General features: G+C 47.5%; 1 protein-coding gene across 3 annotated transcripts; it reads left to right on the top strand.

Moving 5' to 3' along the window:
* The first annotated feature begins 107 nt into the window (after positions 1 to 107).
* On the top strand, positions 108 to 23,903 carry wizb (WIZ zinc finger b). Of its 3 annotated transcripts, none has more exons than XM_063192030.1 (16): positions 108 to 1,092; positions 1,234 to 1,435; positions 3,129 to 3,213; positions 4,426 to 4,565; positions 5,103 to 6,881; positions 8,471 to 8,920; positions 9,533 to 9,904; positions 11,753 to 11,920; positions 13,069 to 13,833; positions 14,488 to 15,027; positions 15,809 to 16,435; positions 17,330 to 17,950; positions 19,158 to 19,369; positions 20,418 to 20,619; positions 21,522 to 21,687; positions 22,117 to 23,903. In XM_063192030.1, the coding sequence occupies exons 1-16, from the start codon at positions 964 to 966 to the stop codon at positions 22,667 to 22,669; spliced, it is 7,011 nt and encodes a 2,336-aa protein (XP_063048100.1). In that variant the 5' UTR covers positions 108 to 963; the 3' UTR covers positions 22,670 to 23,903. The 3 variants fall into 3 exon arrangements, with proteins under 3 accessions (XP_063048100.1, XP_063048094.1, XP_063048106.1); XM_063192024.1 differs by having other exon boundaries at positions 20,313 to 20,619; XM_063192036.1 differs by lacking the exons at positions 8,471 to 8,920; positions 9,533 to 9,904 and having other exon boundaries at positions 20,313 to 20,619.
* Positions 23,904 to 24,241: the final 338 nt, after the last annotated feature.

Genomic DNA, 24,241 nt, shown 5'->3' with positions numbered 1-24,241 from the left:
CTAAAACAGTTGCCTATCCAAAAACTTAAGGAGTTTCTTTTAGAGTAGCGCTGATAGAACTCGTCCCTCTGCTGCAAAACTCTCTTCACCCCTCCTTACCGACGTCACTGGCGCAGCCGTGGCGTCCCCTATCAGGCAAAACAACATGGAGTCTGAATTTGGCTACTAGGAAAAGATTTGCAGTCAAAACTGCATACCAATGTGATCCCTGGCCTGATTGGGATTACACGGCGCGACACACCGGGACGCATGTGCCAGTCGTGAGAGTTGTGCGTCTTCGATAGAAATACAGCATGACGACGGCTGGTTAAGGTTACGGCACTCCTGCCAACCAGGCCAAATACCGTGAGTAACGTTATTTGCAGAATACCGTCACCAGGGAAATTAAGTCTGGGGTGCCTTGGGCTTCGCTTTGACATAATAGCCGGCTAGGACCGCATCATTTGGGATCAGTCATTTTGGCGAGGTTAGATCTTCATCAGGAAAGATGTTCCTCCTCCGAAATACCCAACGTATTGCGAGTGCAACATACATCTGTTATTGATGTCTTATATTGAGTATGGAGTAATCATTCGGGCATCTTTCTCACGAAAAGGGGGGAAGAGGCTGCTTCTCCAACTGCAGACAGCTCAAATTAGGTCAGAACGTCCCAAAATTCGAGCCGCGGATGCAGCGACGAGCTTGATGCAGACAATTGTAGGAACACGGCAAAAACGCTGTTAGTAACAAGAAGTTTCACAACTTGGATTTCTTGTTTTGTGGATTGCCAACTTCATTAGAAGATGTTAACCGTGTGGACCACCTGAACTGCATCTTACCGTATGGCATCAAATAGCCAAATCTGTATTTGATTGACTGTGAAGTTGGGGTCCTAGTGTAATTGTTGCGGCAGTATACACACTGTACGATGTGATCTTAGAGTACCGTTTGTGTAGCAAGAGCCTTCTGTGCACTGTGGGGACCATGGAACCTGGAGGCTGTGCACACACCTCCTCCGGTGATCAGCGCACCTTCGGGATCAGCCAGGGGTCTCTTACCCCAGCCGGAGCACAGGGCCCTGCATCGCCCACACCCACTAACCGCACCTTACAGGTACGCAAACATCTCCAAATGATATCTCATTCAACTCTGCTGAACGTCTATTTACCAGCATCTCGTGTTCATTAACCCTATATAGCACTTCTCTTATAAAGTAGCTTCTTGTGATACATGGTTCTCCTGTGGGCAACTCAGGGTCCCTGCTCCTCGGATGAGACGGAGGAGCTGGGCAGCGGTACGCTCTTTCTGTGTAAGAATGGAGACAGGGACTCCGACGGCACCAAGCCAGGCCTACTCTCCAAGCTGGACATAGCGAGAGCAGCACATAGGAGTTCCAAGACCTCCGCCTTCCCATCTTTGACCTGGGACTCAGACTCGGAGAAAGAGGCGCAGGACGGTATGAGCCATGCATTATATTTTTCATTCTAACCTTTATTCAACCAGGATTGCCTTATTGAGGGGGAGCGTCTCCTCTTCCAGGGAGTCCTAGTCAAAATGAGTATAGCCCACTTAATAAATAAAGTGCTTGTGTTGTTATTTCGTCCACTACTAGTAAAGCAACCATATGTTGTTCAGCTGCATGTTCAGCTGGATTTTGAATAAGGTGATTCAAAAATATCAATATAAGGTAAATTATTATTATTATTATTATTATTATTATTATTATTATTATTATTATTATTATTATTATTTAGGGGTGTGAGATTTTTTTCCTGATACTGCAAGAGTTGTGATCCTACGTAACAACACCACATCACAGGAAGCAAATGTACAACATTTTTCGTGCTATTTAAAAGTGCACTCGGCGCAGAAGAAAATCCTCTTATCAGCACCCTAAACACAATAGAATGGTTCAGGTTTTTGGCTGACTTACCATAAACCTGAACCGAGTCACATAAAACATACAGTAGATTAGCATTTGTTGTTTTCTATTGCAAACAAAGGTCAAAGGGTACACACTATAATGTTGAACCTAGTTCAACAATGTTGAAAATACTTCACTACTACTGCTAGGCCCATTACTGAGCCTAATACCTCAGTGCCTAACACTTAAGCACCATGGCAGTATGGCCTTCGTTGCATCATTGTACTGCCAACATTTATTGCTATTTTATCCCATGGGTGTCTGCAAGGGTGTCCTGCATTTGTCATTCACAGACCACCCAAGCAACATTTTGTTTGGTTAATTTGTAGCGGGTGAGCAGCTCACCGAAGCCATGGGACATAGTTGGATAAGGGATGCATTGTGAAAAGAATATTGAGAAAAAAGCAGTGCAATGTTCTCAACAGATCTTCCACAATATCCGCAGGAATACTGTATTGTGTTACCCTTGTGTGAGCAGGGAGTATTACACAACATTCCAACTGTTAAAAATAGACCCTGTGTATTTCACATACATGTGTGACATTGGGTGGCTTTCCCCACTGACAAGGCAGACGCAATTGGCCATTTGGTGTGGAGCCGTTTCAGCCACGATGGGCTGTGGATGCTATTCATTGTGCAGCTTATATCATTTTGGAAATTCTGTAATAACATGTACAATATGACATGTACTGTCTGTCCTCTGCCTGAACAGAGTGTTCCTTTTTGTGCATCTACTTGGTCTTGCCCCACATGACAAACAGGAAAGAAAATATGGCCATCAAAGGCCATTTATTGTAGCCTATTTAGTCGTCTACATTCTGTGATTAAATCAAAAGACAGAAACCAGAGTGAGTTACCAGATTGAAAGAAGATTGAAAAAAATGTTAAAAGAAAAGTTCTTCAGTTCCTCAGTGACACAACTTTCTTTTATATTACCATGACCTTTTAACAAGTCACTTGGTATTGATTTACTTGAACCCCCTTACACTCACTTTTTCTATGGCTTTATACCTTTAGGTTTATTTCTTTGCCAGTTTTTGGAGTGTCTCCAGTCAGAGTACCTACGACAACTTTTGACAGTGTACATTAGTCTTGACAGTGTACTTTGTTTTAATGAATGTTCTGTCTGTTCTTTCCCTTGTGTTTCTATGGTGGTGGTGGTGGTGACGGTGGTTGTGATCGTGGTCATGGTGGTGATGATTGTGGTGGCGGTGGTGTGTTGCAGAAGAGGAGCTGCAGCACTTTTGTAACCCTCATGGCCTTGCTGCCCACAGTCCCGGGTCGCCCACCTCCGGATGTGAGCCTGGCGGGTGAGCCAATCAACCAACCAAGAAATGAATAGACATTAAATACAAACAGTAAATAAATAGGAATCACTTTGTATAGCATCCTTTGTTAATGACACACAGTCAGTGTTGTTGGTCAGTGAATGGGAGGCGGAGCTTAAAGTATGTACAATATGATTGGTGCATGAGTCAAGTTCATTAAGTGAAGGTTGATGGGGTTGAATAAATGGATAAATGGCTATCTTCACAGACATTAAGTGCAGCTGGGGCTGAACGGATGGGGGATTGGGTGGCGTTAAGATAGGGGCATATAGGATTAAGAGAGGTGCCGTTTACACGTAGCTGGATATTTTTATATGTGGATATTTTTTTCTCCTGCTTGTATTGGTTTTGCATTGGTTTTGGCCTTCTGTTTCCACGTAGCAGATATTTAAAATCCAGGTATAAAAAGCAGGAGAAAAAAATATCCTGTTTAGGGGCTGAAACACATTCGTTACAATGGAGGATTTATTTTTATCCACATGTTGCATTTACACCTAACAGGAGAAAAAAATACCCTGCCAAAAATATCCTGCTATGTGGAAACAGCACCAGAGTGGCAAGGGAGGCAAGGAGAGGATGCTTAATGGTTACATCAAAATAGTACAGCAGGTGTATTCAATTAAATGTCAACGAGGGCCGGTTTTCCAAATTCCTCCCAGTAAAGGGGCCGAACTATATGTTTGTATTATGGCTGCCGACAGTCAATTAAAAAAATATAGTTACTTCATTGAAGTGGGGGGTCTGGGGTTTTGCATTTCTTACATGTAATTTCCTGCTTTTTAACCCCCGTGTCCCATTTCAGCATGATGCAGAACCCATACTTTCATCTCTAAATTCCGAAAAACGATTCTGTATTTCATGGGGCTTGTGGGGGGCCAGAACCTTTCTGTCCAAGGGTCGTATCTAGCCCCTGGGCCGCCATTTGAATAGACAGGGATGTGAACGAGGGTCCTGTTCATGCTCAGGCTGCAGGCCCTATTGAGACACATGAACAGTTATTTTTATGATGGGCCTATGAAGCTTTGATGTATATGATTGGAATTGGGATTACAGAACCACTTGATGAATAGCACATAGTGACCATGCATCAGGTGGCAGTGCGTAATGCTTCATCTGTTAATGTGTAATGTACAAAGTATGTTGTTGTAACATTTGACTACAAACGCTGAGCCTTTGATATGAAATCCTTTGCAGAATCGTCCAAGAAGGTCAGCAAATACCAGAGGGACCTAAGCCTTCGCTGCCTGAGGAAGAGTCGCTCATCCCTGTCCAAGACCAAGTTGCCAACACACAGAACGACGGGCCAAGGAGGACACTGTCAACAGAGCTGAAATGTAAGAAGATTTGGAAATACTCATGAGCCATCTGAAGTCATATGCCCTCTTAAAAACCATGTTCACACAGGATGTCAATTAATTAATAGCGATAATTGATAAATAACCAATTAATTAGTTCATAATTTGGGGAAGCCGTGGCCTAGTGGTTAGAGAGTTGGTCTTTCAATCTGGTGGTTACAGGTTCGAATCCCACCTGACCTCTCCCTACACCTGCATCCATGGCTGAAGTGCCCTTGAGCAAGGCACCTAACCCCACATTGCTCCAGGGACTGTAACCAATACCCTGACAAATAATAACTGTAAGTCGCTTTGAATAAAATGAAAGCGTCAGCTAAGTAAAGTGTAATGTAATAATTAATGACTGATTTAACACTGTTTACTAATACTAAATTGATGTAAACTGATGAACAGTATTAAGTAATATTGAATTACAATATAATTGAGTACTGGATAACTGTCTAAGATTCATTTGAATGCCAATTAGGAAGCAAATTGTCTGCATCACAACTAGTCCTCTTGCTCTTTGATCCACAGCGTTAACTGCAGAAGCCGGGAGCGCTTCCAGAGACAAAGAGACGTTCCCGCCCAAAGCAAAAGCCAAACCAAAGGTGGGCGGCGTCCACAAGGAGGACTCCAGGACGACAGGAGACGACAGACAGCAGCAGAAAGCTAAAGAGGCGGCAGAGGCTGCGGAGAAGGACGTGTACTCCTTCCCCGGGGACTCGGACCCCGAGAGCCCTCCACCGGGCCCCTGGGCCCACTGCACCTTTGTGGAGCGCCGGCGGAGGAAGAGGGCCCTGCTCAGGCCATTCTCCGGCCTGGGCACCTGGCAGCGCACCGTTCCGGGGGGCTCGGGTCGAAAGCTAAGGGTCGCGGCCCGTAGACCAAAGGAATGTGGACTTACTACTACTACAGCAGCCAAAAGAGGGGTGTTTAACTACAAGGAGGAAGAAGAGGAGGAGGAGGATGAAGAGGAAGAGGAAGAGGACCACGAGGATGAGGCGGATGGGAAAGGGCCTAAGCTAGACAGCCACATTAGCACAGCACAGCAGCCAAACCAAGATGTTTGCCCAGAGATTTTCACCTGCGTGGAATGTAGCATTTACTTCAAGAAGAAGTGCCACCTACAGGATCACATGCGAGAGCACAGCCAGAGGGAAGGGCCCAGTAGCGGAGGTGGAGGCGGTGTCAGTAGTGGCGGTGGCAGTAGTGGTGGTGGAGGGACCAGGACTATGCCCAGCAGACGAGCCAAGACGGCCCTCTACGAGTGCAAAGAATGCGGGCAGGTGATGGAGGACAGACTGGCCCTCACCAACCACCAGAGGCGGCACCAGGAGGCCCGGTGCAGGATCCTGGAGGAGATCAGCAAGCTGGAGGGAGGAGGCGAGAGCGGGAGCGGGAAGAGGGCGGGGGAGAGGGAGCGGAGCGTCGGCGTGCGTGGCAGCAGCAACAGGGCCCAAACGGAGCCCAGGAGGAAGAAGCAGCAGCAGCAGGCGGCGCCCATCTGCCACCAGTTTGTTTGTCTTAAGTGCAACTTCAGCACGGACATTCCGCAGGAGCTGGCCGACCATGCCAAGCGGGCACACGCTCCTCGGAGGAGAGCTGGCATGCTGCGCTGCTCGCCTCGCTTGCAGCCAAGCCCTCTCGCCGCGCCCGAGACGAGGCAGTCCTCTGGCGCCAGGCCCGCGGGTCTCGCTGCCGCCACCACCTCCACAACGTTGTCCTGTGATCAACGCTCCGTGCAGGAAGCTAGCGGCATCGGTGGGATTTGTGAGCACCTTTGTCCGGCTCACTCCGCCTCGCAGCAGACTAGCGTCTCCGCTGAGATGGAGAGACAGAAAGAACAGCCTGGCATAGATCTGGCTGCTGTCACTCCCACAGTTGTTCCTCATCCAGAGACTGTTGAGAAGGACACCTTACCCAGGCACACTCCTCCACAAGAAGTCCCAAAGGAAGAGGCAGCGAACACTTCAGTTACTGCTGCGGCCCCAGGAGAGGAAGACCGCTCTGCCCAGGTGAAGCCTGCAGAGACACAGCCAGACACGGAGAGTACCGTACACGTATCGCCACCACCACCACCACCGAAGAGGGAGGTGGCTTTTAAGTGCATTGGGAACCGACGGTCAGCCAGAGGAAATAGGAGCAACAGCAAGTCAGCAGCACACGCCTTTGCTACCACGGACGACAGAGCTTTGGACATTACAGGACAACATGAACAGCAACAAAGTGAAGCAGAACTGGAGGACCAACCTGTGGAGAAGACCAAAGGCATTCCAGAAGCATCAGCTGGAACCAGCAGGATCACAAGCAAAGGTAAGACCAGTTACTCTGTCACACCGCAAACTCATGCAAAGTAACAAATTGCAGTGTTAATTCAACACTATTCAGAGAATACATGGCCCCAAGCAATTTAGTGTTCATTTTGGGTATTGAAGTAACACTTTGAGAGTTCATTTTACCACTGTTGTAGAGCACCCATATGGTCCCTCAGAGTTAATTTAACACATCAAAGAGTTAAATCAAACCACCATCATCGAATGGGACCACATTATATATTCTCAGAATAGTGTTAAATTAACACTGTATTTTTGCTGTGTGTCTTGCAGCCAACCACAGTCTTGTTGGGAGATGTCATGTGTTTGTTCTGCTGTCGCATGTCTGCAATGCAATGATGCGCTTCTCCTTGGATGCTGGCAAGCTCTGCTTTGGTTGGATAATGGTGGGATGCAGCCGATGTCCTTGGGGGGTCATTGTGGTATTGCAAGGCATTGTCATCTGCAATAATATTGCGGAATATTATTGACCACCACACCATGAGTTTCAGGGCATGTGTTTGTGTGGAAACGTGTCCTGAAAATTGAATGTGTTGCCAAATGTGTTGAGCTTTTTCAGGCATGGCATTTGAAACTCCCTGCTGTAGCATAAAAGAGCAGATGGATTGCCTCGTTTTTCCATCATGTCCATCCTGCTGCAGGTGGTCAGTAGTGCGCAAATGGCTTATTGTTGCTGCACCAGCCGTCGTTTCGCAGTAGACACAGTTCACCCACATGGCTTAGTCGTCGTCTTCCAAGCAAGTAGATATTAAGGACTTCTCCCACATCTGTCTGATGTAACTGAACCCGGTCGCCCCTTCCACCCCACTCCACTCCACCACAACCCCACCCCACCCCTTCCCCCTGCAGACCCCGCGGTGGAGGTGCCCGCTGCGGCCAAGCGGCTGAAACGCAGTTTCGCAGCGAGCCTGCAGGGGGCGACAGATGAGCAGCAGGTTCAGCTCAGACACATGGTGCCCCTGGTCCTCATTGAAATCCTCTTCCCTGAATCGCAAACTCACCCCACGCAACGCCCCAATTTTGGGGGGCGAAGCAGAGCACTGGGTGAGTGAGCCACAGGTAGAGTTGATGCTGAGGTAATAGAGTTGTAATAAAGCCTTTATTAACATTCACCATGCATGTGACGTATTTACACATGTCAGCCATGTTTGGTGGTTGTTATAGTCTTAATTCTCTTGGTTGGTGTTAGAATACTTTCTAGAAGGTTCGCTAGGGATCTTATCCATATGGCCTTTTGCTTCTGCATGTCATGTGTACATCTAATGTTTCCAGAGTAGTAAAATCGGTATACTAGTGGAGTCCTGAACTGCTATACTGTCTGCTGTGTTTGAGATGTTCTGCTACATCGTAGCTATTGGTTTCAAGTAACATGAGTGCTCCTTCTAGACCTTCTGCCTTGGCTGGCATACAGTAGATAGCACATTAACCTGGCACTGAACTGAGTAGACCCGAGATGAGCTGCCGTGTGTCATGAGAACCCCTAAAGGCCCTGCGGATGCCAACTCATGTATGTGTGTGTGTGTGTGTGTGTGTGTGTGTGTGTATCGCCTCCTTATTCTTGCCTGACAGATGGTCCATCAACACAGCAGCATTACCAACCCCATGCTTCCTCAACACCCAGTAAGAGTCAGGTGAAGCAGGAGCCAGGCAGGGAGGAAGTCACTAACTCTATGAGCAGCAAGACCACTGCCATTAAAGAAGAGAGGGACCAAGAGAAAGATTACTCTGATGATGAGGATGAGGAAGATGATGAGGATGATGATATTGATGAGGATGATATTATCAGGTTCCTGAATGGACCTCTGTCTGATGATGATGAAGATGAGAAGCTCATCAAGAGCATGGAGAGGAGGTGTCCGTACTGCTCCGAGCGATTCTATAACGGCATCGGCTTGGCCAATCATGTTCGAGGGCACCTCAACCGAGTTGGCGTCAGCTACAATGTGCGTCATTTCATCTCCCCCGAGGAGGTCAATGCCATCGAGAAAAAGTTTGCCTACCAGAAGAAGAAGAAGAAAGGTGAAAAACCTTTGCAGAGGAAAAAATATATTTTTTTATGGTTAGCCGTCATTGCAGTCATTAACAGATTTAACAGAGTTAATGTAAAGTCTGTGGATTTCAGGGGTGGAAATAGTTTTTTTTTAACTAAATAGAGGGAAATGAAACTGTTCATAACAGAGTGGAGTTTATTAGTAAGCAGCATTGATGTGTGGCATGAGTGTGTGTACTTGTTATGCAGGAAGTGATTAGACATCATGGGTTGCTAGGTGACAATAGAGATAGGAATGATGGAGGTTAGAACTTGCTCCCATTGCATTCATATGCTGCGAATGTCTGACTGTACAAAGAACCTGTACAGCATATGCAATAGCAGAATAAACCTGAACTGAGACGCTTGCTAGTTTGTTGAGGTGAAGCAACCAACCAGACTGTCCCACTTTAACAAAAATTGTGCACTGAGTTTAAACTTCCCCTCCCTACCATGTAATAATTTATCCTAATTTATCTAAAGAGGGCTTCTGGTGTAGAATGTTGTTGCAATCTCAACATCAATGACTTTGAAGCCTCTCTGCCTTTTTTGTTTTGTTTGGCTTTGTTTTGTTTTCTTGCTGATGCCTTATGAGTATATAGTTGCCAACTTCGACCCGGACACCTTCAGTGTGATGCGGTGTGAGTTCTGCAGTGCTGGCTTTGACACCCGGGCCGGCCTGTCCAGCCACGCGCGCGCCCACCTGCGCGACTTTGGCATCACCAACTGGCAGGTGACCGTCTCGCCCATCCTTGTCCTGCGTGAGCTCTTTGCCAGCAGGCCTGACCTTGTGTTGCCCACGGCCCCGCCACGCACCCCACCGACTCCCGGGGAGCAGAGGGACTCGGATGTGGAGTCTGAGGCAGAGAGAAGGGGCTCCTCTGCTGGATTTAAGAGGGGAAAGGCTGATGATGTGCTGAGGGAGTCAACACCGCCTCAGTCTAGGAAGAGGCGTAAGGTCTACAGCCAAGAGGGTGAGTGAATGAGGAATTTTGTTAAAGGGCTGGTCTGTTCTGGACAGGTTATGACCTGAAGAAATCTGTTATGTAACAGATGTGGCAAAGAACAAGTTGCTGTGCTGTTAAGTATGTGGAAGGGAGTGTCATCCAAAACTTAATTTGTCTTTTATCCAGCCAATACTTTTTTGGATAGACTACCTCCATTCTCTGGCATCACTGAAAAAAGTACTTGGCTCTGTTGGATGTGTTGTTGATGACTGACTGCTGTGCGTGCAATGGAAAGTTGAGGGAGTCTGTAACTGGTTGCCCTGGTTCAGTTGTCCCAAATGTGATGGAGTGCTTTTAAAATGTGATGGAGTGTCTTTTTTGACTTGGTCTCCGCCTTTGCTCGATTGGTCACGCCTTAGTTCGGCGCATTTGTACGGGGCAAAATGGCTGCTTCCACCTCTCCGCAGATACAAACAATAGTGGAAAAATTGTCTGGCTCGTGCAGCAGGGAGTTCGATGCCGTGCATCTGCGGAGTGGTGAGTGCCGCGTAATTTATGTGCTGTGCGTGCGTGCATGAGATGTCTTCTCTTTGTCCGTCTTGGCATTCCTGTGCGCTTGCATGTCCCGTTATGAGTGCGCCCGGTGCCAGACACAACAGCCATCAAAAATCAAGCCATACGCGACATTTACAATTACAGTCTGTCTGGCTTGCATCATTGACATGACTGCTGAACTCAATGCGACGGAGCGAACTCAAGCTCCAGGAGAGTGGAAACGCGCTGTTATGCATAACATAATAGCATTATAAACTTCTAAGGCGAATAATAGTGCCATTACATATGTTTTTTTGTTTCATGTCAAAAATGTCGATTTCAGCGTTTTCTGTCAGCTATGATGTGATTTCCATACTACCTGTAGTAACGCCATTTTACCTCAGGGTTTTGAAATAGCGCTTTGAACATCATTTTACATAGTTGGAAAATGGAGTATTCAGACTGTACCATGCCCGAATGGGAAAAAAGTTTTGGCGGACATTTTACCAAGTCTAATTTTAATTTATTTCCCCTGACAACGTCTATATTTTTTTGAAAGGCAGACGTGAGGGAGCCCGCTGTCTGTCAAACATATTTAGATGTTTACGTTGCGCAGGGATAGTCTGCTGTCTGTGAAGCGAAAACAGTGCTGACAGTAGAGCTACGGGGAGCGCAGTGCGATCCAATGACAGCAACAGGAACGCCCACTCGCTCGCACATTTTGTTCAACATCGACAATGCGCCGGATTTCATTATTGACATTCCGGTGGAATATTTCTGCAGCACTGTGTGTTGCTGATGTGACGTTGATTTTTTTTTCTAAACCATTTCAGACGTTACAACACTTTTATAATCATAGTTTCTTTGCAAATATTTTTTCACTGAAAACACTTTGATATGCAACACACATTTGCATAGCGTTAATTTCTCACATAATGAAGCCTAATGCTTTCATTTAATGATATACGCATGTAGCAAACCTTTGTTTAGCTTTCCCTATTCTGGTTACTGTTATTACATCTCAATAAAGTTTTAATTATATAATGACTAACCCTCTCAACACCCTTTGTAATTTATGTTGCCATACATGTTGTGCCTCTTGGCAGATTATAAATGATGGGCCACTGTGTGTGTGTGTGTGTGTGTGTGTGTGTGTGTGTGTGTGTGTGTGTGTGTGTGTGTGTGTGTGTGTGTCTGTGTCTGTGTCTGTGTCTCTGTGTGTGTGTGTGTGTGTGTGTGTGTGTGTGTCTGTGTCTGTGTCTGTGTCTCTGTGTGTGTGTGTGTGTGTGTGTGTGTGTGTGTGTGTGTGTGTGTGTGTGCATTTGCATGGTTGCATGGCAGGGGAGGAAGAGCAGCAAGAGAAGGGGAGTGAGGATGAGGATGACGAAGATGAGGATGAGGACGAGATGCCAGTGCTGGATGGCGTGGCCCCTGGTAGTCCCGCTGAGGCCCGGCTCTCTGCCCTGGAGTCAAGAGACGGCTCCCCCAGGGAGGAGCAGGACGGCAGAGGTGAGCAGCGCAGCGCTGCAACCTCACTCTTTTCAGTATGGGTCTCAAACAGCGCACTTGTGCACTTCGAGCTCTATGTTTCAGTGCGTACTAGCCATTGCACCATGAGCACTGAAACATACTGTGTCCAAAGTGCACAAGTGCTCCATTTGAGACGCGGCACGTAACCTAGTCTCTCATCTATCGCATGTGAACAGCTGTACAGGAATCTTCAGTAATCAGTTGGTCTGGGTATGAGGAAAAATTTGTGAAAAAAAGAGGGGAAGCGTATCAATCTGCATTAATCGCTCTGAGACTGTGGTCCAGGGGATATGGAAACCAAAAGGGTGGAAATTCCCCCATCCCCTACTTCAAAGCCCATCCTGTGTGGGCAAAGAAATGATAAGACACTTGTGCCCAAGATCAAATCATTTAGCCAGAGGAATGTCCGTACAGTTAAATGACCATAAGGAGTTATGGATAAGATGTTAGTAAGGGTAGGATTTTAATGATAAGTTGATGATGAATTCTGGATAATATGTTAATGTTAAAGGCTACACTGCATAAAAAACAGCTACAAAGCATAAAAAACAGATGCACTGCATAACAAACGGGGGTATGTACACTGAAAAATTGTGAAAGAAAGCAGTCATGGACATGTAAACGTATGAGCAACTCTGTATATAAAATGGCTCAAGCTCAATTTTCCAATGATGGTGGAACAGATTTTTATCTGTGAGCTGTAATAGTTCTCTCTTGTGGCCTAGATTTTATTTTAGCGTTAAAAACACACGGCACTGCCACTAAAAATAACCAGCTAGGCGAGATATAATTGAAAGTGCTGACCCCATGTGGTTTCTCTGAGGGTCATTGAGTTCATGGCTTTTTAGTGTCAGAGTTAAAACGATGTGAGAGCCTCTCTCACTGTTTATTTGCGGATTCATGCATTTAAAAAAAAATCTGTGTGATTTGATGAAGTGATTAGATCACAGCGGTTTGTTTTAGTTTCCTCTATCAAGAAAATACACCAGTGTAGTTTTTGTGTCGATGTTGTTCATGTGAATTTTTCACCATAATACAGTATGGGAGGGATGTATTAATCTTTTGTTTCTTCCTCTCCTCATTCTCTCCTTTCCCTCCGCTGCTCGTCTCCCTCTCCTCCTCCGCAGGCATGCTGACATGTAAGATATGCGGTGCCCAGTTCGAGACCAAGAGAGGCCTGTCCAGCCACGCGCGCTCCCACCTGAGGCAGCTGGGCGTGGGCATGTCTGAGAGCAGCGGCGCCCCCATCGACCTCCTCTACCAGATCGCCAAGGAGCGCTCTCTCCCCTGCACCACCACCTCCACCTCCCCCTCCTCGCCCCCTCCTCTCTCCTCCAGGACACCCCCACAACCAGACGGTGACCGAGCCCCCTCCTCCCCCAGCACTGCGAAAGAGGATAAGGATACAAGTGTACAGCAGTACAAGGATATAAGACAGAAAGGATACAAAGACCAACAGAGTAAGAGCGGAGAAGGTATGGAGGTGGAGGAGGAAGAGGAGGATCACCAGCAGCAAGATGAAGATGATGATGAGGAGGAGGAGGATGTGAAGCCTCCGGTCCTGTCCTTGGCCCTCCAGCTTACCCCCTCTTCGCCCCACGCCCCTTCCCCATCTCCGGCCGCCTCCTCCCGGACCCCCTCCGTCTCCCCCTCCCTCTCTGTCAGGTCGCGCTCCCCCTCCCCCTCCCCTGTGCTGCGGAAAGCCCCCATCTCCTCGCTGCTGCCCGTCTCGTCCCCGCGGCGCTCCCAGGAGGGGAGGGTGGGCCTGGGGAAGGTCATCACTGTCCATCCTCCTCCTCCTCATCCTCCTCATCCTCCTCCTCCTCCTTCTTCAATGGCCCCCTCCAAAACCTACTGGACTCCAGAGGACAACGATACCCCTCTCAACCTCAGTAAGACTACTGTCTATTTCTGTGTATAATACTGTTTATAATTGAATAATGAATTGAATCAACAGCTGTCGTTTTTGGCATGTATAGAAGTACTGTCGTGGTTATGCAATGTTTTTTTTAAATATACTACCAATATTAATATTAAACGACAACGCAATTACAATACAATAATTATAAGCACTGTCATTACCATATTACAAACAACATTGTTGATTTACTTTTAACATAAATACAGACCCAATTTCAAATTATGAGAAACTAAACATTAAAAGTAAAGCATGTCGGTTTAGTAGTTTATTTTCAAAATGTATGCTGCCCAATGCCATTCACAAGTTTGATCTTTTCATGAATATTTAAATAATTAAGCAATAGTACAATTTGTGGGAAAGTACAGTTGGTTTTGTAGTCAAAGATGTCTATGACTAGCCTAGAAATCTAGACGCCCCTAGCGACCGCAAATTACGGGTCTGGCTCGCCAGGCTAGTCTATGACTGTAAATTCAAAAGGGTCCACATATCCATGTAAGACAATTATTTTCTTGTAATAATATAATTAATGGTGGTGGTAAATATTAATGAAAAAAAGCAGTTGATTCTGGAAATGAACTACAAAAAAATGACATACTCAACCTTTAAACCTTTTCTGTTACTTTAGCCATGGAGCCGGACCCTAACAAGGACATCGTATGCCAGCTGTGTGGCGCCTGGTTCGAGACGCGTAAGGGCCTGTCGAGCCACGCCCGGGCCCACCTGCGCCACTTCGGCGTGGAGTACTCCGAGTCCAAAGGCTCGCCCATCGACCTCCTCAACCGCCTGGTCCTCACCGACGACTTCAAGCGCCGCGTGGCCAACCTCTCGCCCTCGGCGGGCATCGAGGATCTCCGCAGCCTGGTCTCCTTCCCGCTCTCCACCACCCCACCTCCTCCTCCCCCGGCCTCCTCCTCCTCAGCCTCCAGCTTCACCTCAACGTCCTCTAAACGACCTCTGCATTCGTCACCGTCATTATCATCGTCTTCTTCTTCTTCTCACCAGCTGTTCAGGAGCAGCTACACTGGCAGTGGTGTTGGGGCCGCTTCCAGGACTACTACTACTACCTCCTCCTCTTCCTCCTCTTCCTCTTCTTCGCTGTACGGTCCTCCCAGTAAAAAGCCCCGATCGGCCCCTCGGCAAGTCTTCATAGTGCCATATTCCCAAGGTACGCAGAGAGAGAGAGAGAGAGAGAGAGAGAGAGAGAGAGAGAGAGAGAGAGAGAGAGAGAGAGAGAGAGAATGAGATCCCCTGGGGGACTGATCTCCTAGTGCTGAGCTTTCATTCTCTCTAATAAGGATTGAGCACCGCTCATTTGTTGCTGGGTCCTTTCCTGTTGGCTTTAGTCTCTATCCAGGCTTGTTTGCTGAATACACCTGCTGGCCAAGTAGCTTCTTTGAAACTTCTCTGCTCCTTAAAGGCACTTGTATTTCTTGCTCTCTGTTCCGTAAGATATGGCATGTAAATGAAATGAAATGTGCATTTACTACACTCCTCCTAAAGATGGGCACAGCTACACATGTAATAATAATGCATTGCATAATAATAAGTAGCATATAATAAAATGTCAATTTTCATGTTATCCAAAAAAGCGTCGATATCAACACATTTTTTATGAATAATGTGTGTTCTTTACAGTTGGAAAACGAATTAACTAATTAACAGTAAAATAGACCCCTGTTATGACTGAGCTGTTACCAGAATGGCAATGACCAAGTCTTAATGTATTACTAAAGGCCCTGTGCACTGTCATAGTGATGTAGTACTATGTAGTAGAGTTTTTTCAGTGTTTATTACAGCATCCCACTGGTGGAACAGCATGCATCAAGGGGCTGTGTACTGACGTAGTTATGATTGGTGGAACAGCATGCATTAAGGGGCTGTGTACTTACGTAGTTCTGATTGGTGAAACGTATTCTCCTCATGTATGTGCGTCTGCTTCTCCTCAGGCGAGCCGCTGAAGGACGTGGGCTGTGAGTTCTGTGGCGAGTACTTTGAGAACCGCAAGGGCCTGTCCAGTCACGCCCGCTCCCACCTGCGCCAGATGGGCATCACCCAGTGGTCCGTCAACGGCTCCCCCATCGACACCCTCCGTGAGGTCATCACCCGGCGCGGGCTGCCCTGCGCGATGCCCCTCAGGCCCCTCAAGTCCCCTCCACCCTCCCCCGGACCACTCCGGGTACCCGTCTCCTCCCCATCACCACTACCTCCACCTCCACCACCGCCACCGCGACCCCCTTCTACCTCCTCCTCCGCCCATTCAGGCATGCTCCTGGGACGCCTTCCGTTCCCCTTCACCCACCCGCCGGGACAGCACCAGCCCACGGCACGCAGGATGGAGCTATCAGCCTCCACCTCCAGGAGCTCCGCTGCCAGCCCCCCTGCCACACTCCTCAAGCCCAAACCGGAGCCCGTCCAGCTGGAGGTCACGGCACCGGGCTCCAGGGTGGATGGAAGAGATGGAGGAGAGGGTGGTGGTGGTGGTGGTGGTGTAGGAGGATTGGGCTTCAACACCGCTGCAGAGTGCCTGTCCCCCAGCTGGCTCCGTTCAGAGCCGCTCCACCCCATCAGCATGGGTGAGTCTCCGTCCGGCACCGGCTGCTTGGCCCAGAGCCCCTCTCCTGCAGGGACAGATCACTGCATGGGCCTACTGGGCCCAGGCCCAGGGGCCCCAACAGTCAAGGGGGCCCTGAAACTCTCGCCTCTATATTTGCATTCTCATATTGCATTAAAATCATACTTTTAACTACTGCATCTTCAAATTATCTCGGGGGGACAGCCCCCTAAACTTCCCAACAACATAGACTCTCACACCTGGAATAAAACCATTAATCGTTTTGTAAACTAGCAACACCTTTAGAGGGGGGCCTTTCTTGTTGTCTGGCCCAGGGGCCCATGGAGGGGGGCCTTTCTTGTTGTCTGGCCCAGGGGCCCATGGAGTCATAATCAGTTCTATCCTCCTCTCTGCTCTGATCTGGTCTGGTATGCATTCGCATCTCTGACCATCTCCAGACCAGACACTGGATATGAAGCATATGTGGATCCGCTTTGAGCGGGCCGCCCAAATAAACAAGCATAACTAAACAGGACCATCTGACCATTTAAGGCACTTGACAAAAGCATTGCAATTTGGAGGGTTCTTTTTCTCATAATGTTAAAAAAATGTCTCATTGTTTTTTAGCAATTGCCGCAAACAAACAAAGGACCTTCAAATCAGTGTTTGGTCTGTATTCAATTTGACATCCCTTTTAAACTTTTACTGTACACTTGCCCAGCTTTTAACAACATTGGCATATTGTTCTAAGCATTTTATTTTGACATGTTATTGCAACATATTACCAATTAGGCCTTGTCAGTAAAAGCAAATGTTTGTGTCTGAACTTTTTATGTTGTCACAAGAATTTCTTAAGAACCTTCTCTTCTCTTCTCTTCTCTTCTCTTCTCTTCTCTTCTCTTCTCTTCTCTTTCAGCCATATCTCACGAGTCTGAGCCTACGCGAGACATCCGCTGTGAGTTCTGTGGCGAGTACTTTGAGAACCGCAAGGGCCTGTCCAGTCACGCCCGCTCCCACCTGCGCCAGATGGGCATCACCCAGTGGTCCGTCAACGGCTCCCCCATCGACACCCTCCGCGAGGTCATGCGCAAACAACAACAACAACAACAACAGCAAGGAGGCTCCTCCTCATTCCTGGCACCCCTCCCATCCACCTCTCCCTCCAGGGGAGTCAAGAAGGAGCCTCGGCCCGCCAGCAGCAGCCCTCCCTGGGACGGCCTCCACCACCAGCCCCCCCGTATCTCCCGCAAGCCCACCCTCAGCCTGCTGGCTTTGGGAGCCAGGCACCACAAGCCCGGCCTGGGGCTGGTGGGGGTGTCTGCTGGCCCTGTGGGGAGCAGGTTCTTCACGGTGGTGTCTCCTCCAAGCAAAAGGCCTCTTGAGGAGGACGGGCGGTCGGCTGACAGGGGGGGCAACCAGGCTGGTGGTGGGAGTGGTGGTGGTGGGTCCCAGCACCTGAAGGCCTTCTCAGCTGTGCCTCAGGATTACTCGCTCAAGGGGAAATCGTCGCCAGACAAGCATGGGGTAGGCCACATGGGTAAGGCGTGGACTTCAGTATTGTTGCTCTTTTTCTCAACAGGACGGTATTAAAGCATTGTGGTGCCCTCAGGCACTAATACCTTGTAGGTGCCCCCTCTATGAATATATTGAAAGTCTGTGTCATGCGGTGCCCCCTAACTGCCTGTAAAGGGTTGGGGCCCCTGGGCACTGTGCCACTGGCCCTTATGGACAATCTGGCCCTGTCCCTACTGTCTAATCTACTCCTGTACCTTGTGCACAAGTGTCGGGTTGCAACAAGTAAAGGTCCTTTTTAGATTTTTAGGGGAGAATTTGCTCATCTGAGCTTATTCCTGGCAGTCCTCTCAACACACTCAACACTGTTGCAACCACTCTTTACACTTAGGTCTTCTTCGCTTAGGTTTTCTATCGTTGTGAAAAGTGAGTAGTGCCATGTTGTGATTTTGTCTTACTTTTTATGCACATTAGGGGTGACTGTGAACTGGGTGAACACAGACATTGCGGAGATATGATTGTCTGTTGTGTTCTTCAATTGTCAGAGTAGATGTAAGGGTAAGTACAGTATAGTATACTGTAGTATAGTATAGTATTATAGTATAGTATAGTATAGTATAGTATAGTATAGTATAGTATAGTATAGTACAGTATACTGCCCTACAAAGGCAAAGTGCAGTAACTACGCTACTATTTTGTCAAAATTGAGTTTAGACTGAAAACGGGTGATCTGAAGATGTAATAGCTGCAAATGGTGCACCGATATCATATTGAACCCTATGGGTAAGGAATGGGGTGGCAGTTAAGGAATATGTGAGGCAAGAAAGGTCAGCGAGTACCATTGGTAATATACGCACTAGTGCAGAGGTGGGCAAACTCAGCCAATTCATCTGGCCCGCAAAGCTCTTCAAGAAGACAACTTTTAAAAAAGTGTCTCTCTCACCCAACATTCTTAAAATGGCTACCTAATATTTGTGGGTTTGAGATTAATATTAATCTACATGTAAATAAATTTTGTTTTGTGCAACAATGAAAAAACCAGCACGTTTTGTCAGTGTATATTATTTCTTATTATTGATATGCTACCTGTGACATTTGGCCCTTCAGGCAATATTATAAACCCATTGTGGCCTTTGAGCCAAAATAATTGCCCGCCTCTGTACTATTGTATATTTTCTGATATAGAGTGGATGGGAGCTAACATAGCCCGATATTCCTCCATCTCTCCACAGATGCCAGCTGTGAGCTGTGCGGCTTCTACTTTGAGAATCGCAAGGCCCTGGCCAGTCACGCGCGGGCGCACCTGCGGCAGTTTGGCGTGACGGAGTGGTCGGTCAACGGCTCCCCCATCGAGACGCTGAGCGCCTGGATGCGCAGCCGGCCCCACAAGGTGGCCGAGATGCATCGTGGGTACATGCAGAGCGGACGCTCCGGCTCTAAGAAGGTGAGAGCACCTGCACACACACTTTCACCTTAGCCTCTTACTGCAGCAGGGGTTGCCGGCGACCCTATTCACTTGCTGAAAATGCTTAACTACATCATAACAACATTGCTATGACATTACAGAGAGCCATAGTGCTGCGCTAAGGGGATTTATTAACCCAGTGGAGCAGTAGTACACACAGGGTCTGCAATGCCTAGCCTGGGATATCCCATGATGCTTTGCAAAATTGTTGCGATCTGAAAGACCATAAAGGTTGGAGTAGCCTTCACCCAACAAATGTTTCTTCTTTTTAGGGTGCTGACCAAAATATTGTAAAACTCAAAAGTGAGAAAAGGTTGCACCATGCATAAATCTGTTTTATTATCACACAGACGCCTTTCGACATTCTGCCTTCCTTTTCTCACTTTACGATCTGAAAGACACCATAGATGCTGGACTAAACACAGTGGCCTGAGGCAGTGAGCCAATCAGAGTGCGGGGAGGGATGGAAAGACAGTGGACTTACTACTGGACAAATGAATGCTAGCTTACAGTTTGAATACAATTCACCAGTTGGCTAGGCACTACATATACACCAAATAATACATTTGAAATTGCCAATAAACGGCCGTTGAAGATTGTAACCACACCTCCGCCTATTGGAAATTCAGTAGGCATTCTCCCAACCATATTTCACTTGTGATATGGTCTGGTGCAAACCAGGCAATGCAATGCCATTCCATCTGTTAGTATTTGTGGTAACAAATGTGTTCAGTTCAGTGTTGTGTGTTCAGAAACAGCCCAACTCTTGTTAGAAGTCTACATGTTGTATGCATGTTCACCGTCCAGTCACCGTCACTTCATTTGTACATGTGTTAAACTGTGTACAGTATGTGTGTGTGTGTACAGTAGTAGTATAGACAGTCCATCCTCTTGTGTGTGTCTCTCACCTGTGTGTCCACAGAGGGGTAGTAGCTCCTCTTTGTCGCCCTCCTCTGACTCCGGCCTCCCGGCTGGCCTCTCGCTATCCCTAAAGCCCTCCTCAGCACTGTGGTCGTCTCTGTCTCAGAGCCGAGCGAGGGCCGCGGCCGCCGCAGAGGGCACCGGAGGAGGTCATCACTGGGGTTCCGCAAGGTCATCCGAGGTCAGAGGAGGAGGCAGCAGGGCGTCGTCACAGCAACAGGGTCAGCACACCACCCCTCACCTGTCCAGCTCCGCCCTGCCACACGCTCAGGTGGCTCGCAGTGAGCTCAACGTCCGCTTACCTCGAGGTACACTCCATTCATATTACATCAGGCTCCCACGTAGAATAGGCCCGTTAATAGGTATTGATGTACACACAAACATTTTAATACTTTTGTTCGGATCTTGACTTGACTGAAACTCATAGATACTCCAAACACTGAGTATATGTTGTTAACCCATTTTAGCCTAAGGCACCTGTAAAATAAATGCCTGCTGAATGGCTAAGCCCTTTTTGGGGAAAGGGGCCCCAAATATCTCTGCCTCCGAAGCACATAAAAACATGAAACACGTTGCATTTAAAAGCTAGGACCCTCATCTTGTATTAGAATAAGTTCATTCAGCTCTAACATACCCACATTTTTTATTTTAAAAAAACCCTCAAATCTCAAGAGTCTGAAAGCAGCATGTATGTCGCTCTAGGAGCCAAAGGTCAAACAACATGTACGCAGCTTCAGGCTAAAATTTGGTTAATAGTTAGGGTATGTCTTAGCAATCACTAAACTGTTTATAACCCCTGAAGACACGGCTTTATACATTTGTTGTTACCGGTATGGTAATGACCAAGTTGTGGTGCATTACTAAAAAGCCTGTGTTGTGTCATAGTATTGTAGTGCTATGGTAGTTACATTTCAATGACTATTACAGCGTGCCACTGAAGGTACGGCGCGCATTAAGGGGTTAAACCTTCTTTACCAAGCACACTTCCTGAAAGTAGTATGTACATTCCGAAAAGACAACAAAAGGACTTCTGCAAAAGCAGTGTTTTGTTTACTTTACTTCCTTAAATAACACCATTGTGTATTGTGTGTGTGTGTGTGTGTGTGTGTGTGTGTGTGTGTGTGTGTGTGTGTGTGTGTGTGTGTGTGTGTGTGTGTGTGTGTGTGTGTGTGTGTGTGTGTGTGTGTGTGTGTGTGTGTGTGTGTGTAAGGTTTCGAACGGCGCCCTGTGAAGCACCCGTCCCACCCTGAGGCGGGCGAGAGATCGCCAGGTCCCCCCAGACCCCCCCGCACTGGCACGATTCCCGCTCTGGTGCCCAAACCCCCCTCCACACCCCTCGTCAAGGTGGTGGGCAAAATGTACTCCCTCAAGTGCCGGTCAGTACCACCTGAAATTTAAAAAAATATATATTTTGTATTTAACCTTTATTTTACCAGGGAAGAAATTATTAAACATTTGTGGCGAAGATGATTCAATTTGCATCTTGCATCCCAAAATTAAAGGTTTTGTTTTGACAAAATATTTAGATTATTACTAGGTTATCAAGATTTATTTTGGGAGGACACTTGTCATGGTTAAATACTCTACGACTGAAAAAGACTTAGTTCGTCTAATAATAACTTTTCCACACACATTCACAAACACACACACACGTTCAAACACACTCTCTCTCTCTCTCTCTCTCTTTCTCTCTCTCTCTCTCTCTCTCTCTCTCTCTCTCCCTTTCACGCACACACACACACACACTCTCAAACTCTCTCTCTCTATCTCTCTCTCTCTCTCTCTCTCTCTCTCTCTCTCTGTAGGTTCTGTGAGGTGGTGTTCAACGGTCCGCTCTCAGTTCAGGAGGACTGGATCCGCCACCTGCAGCAGCACATCCTCAACCTCAACTACTCCCCGAAGCCAGCCACACGCACCTCCACCCCCGAACCCCACCCCAACCCTAAACCCGACCCTGACCTCTCCTCAGACCCCAACGACACCACCAACCCCAAATCCAAGACCCCATCTGAGACCTCCTCCACGCCACCACCACCGCCACCTCCTCCTCCTCCTCCTCCACCAGCCTCCTCTGCTACCTCCTCACCCTCCTCAGCCGCCATCGCCATGGCCACAGCCACAGCCATCGCCACGGCCACCGTGGTGACACACCCCCACCCCTCAACCACCCCGGCTGTAGCCAGCTCTCCTCCCCCGACACCTGCCCTGACACCCACACCTGCCTCCCCTACACCAATCCTACCCACACCCACACCCACTGGAGCATCCACCCCCCCAACTACAGCCACAGCCACAGGCTCTGGCCACCTTCCCACTGTGTCAGCAGTGGCCAAGTCTCTTCCTAGTCCCACCACATAGTCCCCCACTCCCCAACCTCTTGTCTCCTCTCTGTGGATGTCTTGCCTTCACCTTGCCTTCGTTACTGTGTTCATACGCCATCCCTCTCCTTACTTACTGTTAGCAAGTGGTCCTCCTTCCAAAGGGAGGCGTTAGAACTGATAATGAAATGAATTACGTGTTACCCCGAACAGAACAGGACAGTAAGGACGCGTACTGTATGAAATCTTGTGCTGCTTCAAAACAGTCACCCCAGTGACCCAGGAGGTAGAGGAGGAGTAGAGACAGAGGTGCAGTAGGAGGAGCCTGGAGGTGTCTGGGTTGTCTATAAGATGTTGGGCTGTCTGGGTTGTCTAAGATGCTGGGTTGTCTATAAGATGCTGGGTTGTCTATAAGATGCTGGGTTGTCTGGGTAAGGCTGCCTGGGTTGTCTAAGATGCTGGGTTGTCTGGGTAAGGCTGTCTGGGTTGTCTATAAGCTGCTGAGAGGGTTTATGCTACCTCAGATCATCAGCAGAGAGGCCTTCCTACCTTCTTTGTTTGTTTTTTTTTTAAATGTTTTAACTCCTGTATCCTCCTTGGTCTTTTTAATGTGCAACAATCATGAATTTGTGAGCACATACTGTAAGATGTGGACAGAGTAGCTGACCTAAGCTTAAGCTCTCTCTTTTTCCCTAAATCTTTCTTTTCTTTATCTACTTTCTTTATTTTCTCTCTGGTTCCTTCCTGTTGCCAAGCCTCTCTGGGGTTTTACTAAGTGGCTCTCGTGCCCGCCACAGTAGCGCCACCTAATGGTAGTCGATGGCCTTGTTTATAAATCGGAACTGAACTCTGTGAACTCTGAACTCCTTCTCCTGCCAATTCAAGGCAGTGGTAAAAAAAAGCACGTATTAGTGTGCAGTATCGTTTTTATTTTCAGTTTTCCATTATTTTGGCCAGTGTCTTTGTTCACTCTTATAGCACCTTGTCAACTTTTTCTGTAAAAATCATAGCGAAAAGTATTTGCTTCAGGCCAAAGCCTACATTGTCCACTTGAAGTGGCAAGGGATGAAATCCTGTAGAATTGAATGTGTCTTATTTTTACGACGAGAAGAGAAAAGAAGCCACAAATGCCCCAAAGCCCCTTAAATACCGTGCCACAAATGGACTTTTTACAGTGGCATGGCGACCACCAAAATGAGTTTTTAATCTGCACCTTGTGATCTAAACAAATGGCACACAAAGAGAACGTCGGCACTTTTTGAAACGAACCGAGACACTACAGAAGTGCACACAAGCAAAGCGTCCACTAAATCCCCCTGTTAGTCTCATGCTGTATATGACAAGATTCATGGTCAACTCTCTGTAGTTAGTAGGACTAACTAAAAAAAAAAAGCTAAAGGTCATGTTTATCAGCTGCTTTTTCAACTTTAAAATAATGTTAAGAATTTGTGTAGATGTGACTGATGGTATCTTTCAGTTCTGATCTTTGAGTTTGAAGTTTTTTTATGTTACAGAGTTGTCAGTGTTTCTTAAAGATGCTGTGTGGTACTGGACTTTACCCTTGTGTGGGTCAGAAGAAGCCCCTCCCCCTTCTCTTCATCACAAAACCGGA

This window comes from Engraulis encrasicolus, chromosome 2, assembly GCF_034702125.1.
Source record: "Engraulis encrasicolus isolate BLACKSEA-1 chromosome 2, IST_EnEncr_1.0, whole genome shotgun sequence".
In the NCBI taxonomy this organism is placed as follows: Eukaryota; Metazoa; Chordata; class Actinopteri; order Clupeiformes; family Engraulidae; genus Engraulis; species Engraulis encrasicolus.
The sequence above is the reverse complement of the archived record's forward strand: the minus strand, read 5'-3'. Positions and strand labels throughout refer to the sequence as shown.

Coding starts and splice junctions, on each gene's coding strand:
- wizb (XM_063192024.1), top strand. CDS start 964: ATGGAACCTGGAGGCTGTGCACACACCTCCTCCGGTGATCAGCGCACC. Junction 9,905..11,752: donor TAAGGTCTACAGCCAAGAGG/GTGAGTGAATGA, acceptor GTTGCATGGCAG/GGGAGGAAGAGCAGCAAGAG. Junction 16,436..17,329: donor GCTCCACCCCATCAGCATGG/GTGAGTCTCCGT, acceptor CTTCTCTTTCAG/CCATATCTCACGAGTCTGAG.